Here is a 4,081-nt window from a genome sequence, read left to right as displayed (position 1 = left end):
GAAATGATTAGTTCAAGATTCGTTCACGACTCGTTCATTTTACTGTTCGAGAGTCAAAGATTCGAATCAATAAAAAGAGCGGTCTTCCCATCACTAGTGGTGGCTGTTGGTGCATGACCGAACGTAGGAAACAAGAAGATCAAGTGTAAAGAATTAAGCGTTGAGGTTCAGAAGGCAGGAGAAATGCACTCTGTGATTATCCTTTGACGTTATGAATTAGAACAAAGAAGACCAAGAATATTTAGACAGTTAAAACAGTCCTATATCTAAACTACATCTTTTCTACCTAAAGTGATACTCAAGAAGCTTTTGTGTGAGCAAAATTCCCAGATGAAGATTCCTAGAAGAATGTCATGGTCATATTTGTCCTGGAGACATATTTGGTTCCCTTATGTTTCTGCTCTCTCTGCCTCTTCGTCTTCACCTTTCAAAGCTCACGCAGGAAATGCAGACATGATCCAACCAGGACTGATCTCTTTACAGCCCAACTTGGACTTAATGGACTCATTCGATCCCCTCCAAGGTAGCAGTAAGACACAGGCCTCAGCTGCAGCAACACCTCACGCACTAATAGTGCACACTTTATAGAAATCAACCACACATATTCTAGTAACTTTGCAGCTGCAACAGGTTGCTCATCCCAACACAGAAAGCAGTGTGATTTTACTAACCTCCAGCTAACATAGAGACTCTTGTTCCAGACTTATTTCACAGCCTCCGTCAGCCCGTCTTCCCCTTTGTTTCCCTCAGTGCATCATCTGTTACCCCTCTATCCAGCAGCAGTTCTCAGTCCCAGGTAAACACTGACCCACGGCACATTCCCCAACACACACCAACATTATGACTTTGTCCTAGGATTGTGTGGTTTTTATATGGATTTCCACTAGATCTTAGGAATCCATTAATGCAATATGCACACTTCCTTTTACTTTTCTCTGTGGTTATAGTCCCTAATAATAATTGACATCACAACAAGTCTATTTTACTGAACTTAAACTATAGATCACACTTTATACGAATATGTGGCGGTTGGTCTACCCACCCCCCCCCCCCCCCCCCCCCCACACTTTGAAAAACGTTTTTATCACTGTTTTAATCATACATAATTTGAGTGGCGGAAATCTTAACTTTCTGACTTAAAGTCATTGGCTGGATAATAATGCAGCATTTGTCACAACTGTATAGATAATGGACTCCTTATGTTAGACATACATTAGATGTTTGTTGATTTTATTTTTCGTATCCTTTTCCGGGGCCAGTTAATGTCCTCCATGCACCTTACAACCAACCACATCTCCCCCTCTGGACCTTTGCCCTTGCTCCCTCCCATAGTTGGTCAAACCACCCAGACAGTTGGTGGTGGTGGTGAAGGGGGCAGTGGTGGTGCTGACCATGATGCCTATGTCCAGAACTACATGCCAATGTTTCCAGGACAGGTAGTCCATGGTGACCCGCCTCAGCAAATGTCCCATGATCACCTGGTGCAGTGTCTGCCTGACCAGGACATGATTGCTGCAGCACCCATGGTGCCGTCCTCCTTGGACAACACCTCTGTTCTAGATGAAGCCGTAGCACCATCAGTGATCACACACACAGCCTCCTCTGTGGTCATGCACAGCGACGTGGCCAGCACCATCTGCCAGGGCTCAGAGTACAACTCCATGTCCACACAGCCCCCACCGTCCCAGCACCAGCTCCAGACTCCACTACACTCTGCTCCTGTTCAGCAGTCTTTTGCATTACCTCATCCACTTCAGCCATCCAGTGCCAACAAAAACTGACTGGTGCAAAGAATCGCTCCTGCTTATCCCCTCCCTCCCTCTCAGCTTGTTTTCACAGGTATGTTTTTTTTTTTTACTTCAAATCCACATGAAACACTGTTTACAGGCTCACTCTGGGCTTGAGAATAATGTAACTGCAATTTAACTAACAAAGCCTGAAGCCTGCCTTGTTTTTATCTTTAGCAAACAAAAGGGGATTGTAATCTGTGATAGGGCTCTAAATAGGCACGTCCTCACACCCTGTTCTCAGAGAAATCCTCATCTGTGTCAAATTCAGAAACAGCATAGCACATAGTTTCAAACCTTAGAAGATTCCCACTAATATCAGAAGGGAACAGGCCTCACCTGTAAGTGTTACTGAGTGCAATGAGAAGAAAGTAACTGTTCTGTAGAAGTCTGTTGTTTTCACCTCACTGTTTTCCCTCAGCTCCATTCCCGGGTCACAGCAATGCTTTGATTGTTACCCCTACACCTCTGAAAGCAGACGATGTTCCCAACTCTGGAGTGGTCATCTCTCCGTTTTATTTAGGAGGGGTATGTCTGCTTTTCTGCTCCGTCACTATCACTGTAACTACTGTGTTTGTCACCATTACTGAGTAATCCCATGTATTTTATTGGTAGACAGAGATTGCATTGCTCCACGTCTACCCATCAGAAGGAGCTGGGACAAACACATGTTTTATGATTTAGTTACACTTGTGCTGTTTAATATAAAACTGAACCTAGTCCTCAGGATCAAGCTACCAGTTGGTCCCTTACAGCAGGCTGTGACGACAAGTGTGTCTTGTCAGTTAAAAGTAATGAAAGCGTTGTTGTAAGAATGGAAGTTTTTAAAAAATGTATAAAAACAAATTGTGGTTAGAATTAAGTCTTCTACTCCAAAAAAAGTTTTGTTTTTTTTAAATGTATTGCCTAAAACAGAACTGCTGTGATCTACTTTTGGGTTTTTATTCCACCTTTTCTGTCACCAACTGTATCATGTTTACTTGTCAATGTTCCCATCCAGAAATGTCCAGTTGACTAACAAAAGAAGAAAAAAAAACAAAAACAAACTCATGTCAGCATCCATGCTGATGAACACAGCCCCAAACACTTCCAGAACAGCAATGGGAAACACACTGTTATCATTTACTACTCATCACAAAAGAATAATTTCAAAATTGTATGATATTATTTTGGCTTTTAACAACCACTCAAATGTCATACTTAAGTGTACATGGGAAGGGGAACTGGGAATACAAATACATGACGAGTCCTGGGAACAAGCCATAGACAGGGTAAAATCTACCACTTGTGCACGTCTTGGACTTACTCAATTTAAGGTTTTACACAGGGTGCGTTTCTCCAAGTCTAGGCTCTCTGTATTATATCCGGACGTGGAAGACAAATGTGATAAACGTCATGGCCCTCCTTGTCACCTCAGCCACATGTTTTTTCATTGTCCTGATCTGCAAGTTTTTTGGGGCGGGTTATTTTATTATTATGTGGACTGTCCTTGGTGTAAATCTCCAACCTTGCCCTCTTATCGCTATATTTGGGATTCCTAACCCCTCACTTGTACTCAACTGTACACAAAAGGATATTATAGCTTTCACATCCTTGCTTGCAAGACGTTTATTATTGTTGAATTGGAAGTCTGCTAAATATCGCCTGATGGCTTAAAGACATGATGTTTTTTTTAAAGCTTGAGAAAATTAAATATACATTGAGAGGATGTACAGCCAAATTCTTCCATAAATGACAACCCTTTATTTCCTATTCTACTAATTTGGAGGTACTACCTAATTGAATCTTTGTATTTCAATGTCGTATATTTTATATTGCATAAATAACCAGTAATATGCATGTTGGTCTTGAGCCAAATTGGGGCACGGGTGGGAGGGGCTCTCTGTTCTTTTGGTTTTTTTTTTGTCTTTTTTCCCTGCACTCCGTAATTGTATTCAGTTATTTAAAAAAATTACAAGCTTGTCTGGCCCTCTGTGAAAAAGTAATTGCCCCCCTTTGTTAAATCACAAAATAACTGTGACTAATCACAATTTTAGGAAAGCTGAGTTCAATTTCACAGGCCACACCCACACCTGATTACCACCACATGTGTTGAATCAAGAAATCACTTAAATAGAATGTGTCAGACAAAGTGAAGTAGGCTACAAGATCAGAGCATCATGCCACGATCCAAAGAAATTCAAGAAGAAATGAGAAAAAAAGTGATGGACATCTATCAGTCTGGAAAAGGTTACAAAGCCATTTCCAAGGCTTTGGGGCTCCAGCGAACCACTGTCAGAGCCATTATCCACAAA

General features: G+C 41.6%; 1 protein-coding gene across 1 annotated transcript in view; it reads left to right on the top strand.

Moving 5' to 3' along the window:
* The window catches only part of LOC103397174 (MLX-interacting protein-like), a 25,283-nt gene that overhangs the window by 14,936 nt on the left and 6,266 nt on the right, over nt 1-4,081 (top strand). The window contains 4 exon segments of the mRNA XM_025052831.1: nt 434-523; nt 702-796; nt 1,260-1,839; nt 2,209-2,315. Of these exon segments, the coding sequence (XP_024908599.1) occupies nt 434-523; nt 702-796; nt 1,260-1,839; nt 2,209-2,315 (872 nt within the window).

This window comes from Cynoglossus semilaevis, chromosome W (genome assembly GCF_000523025.1).
Source record: "Cynoglossus semilaevis isolate Cse_v1.0 chromosome W, Cse_v1.0, whole genome shotgun sequence".
Taxonomy (NCBI): Eukaryota; Metazoa; Chordata; class Actinopteri; order Pleuronectiformes; family Cynoglossidae; genus Cynoglossus; species Cynoglossus semilaevis.
Note: the sequence above shows the minus strand (reverse complement) of the source record. Positions and strands in the feature narration are given on the sequence as shown.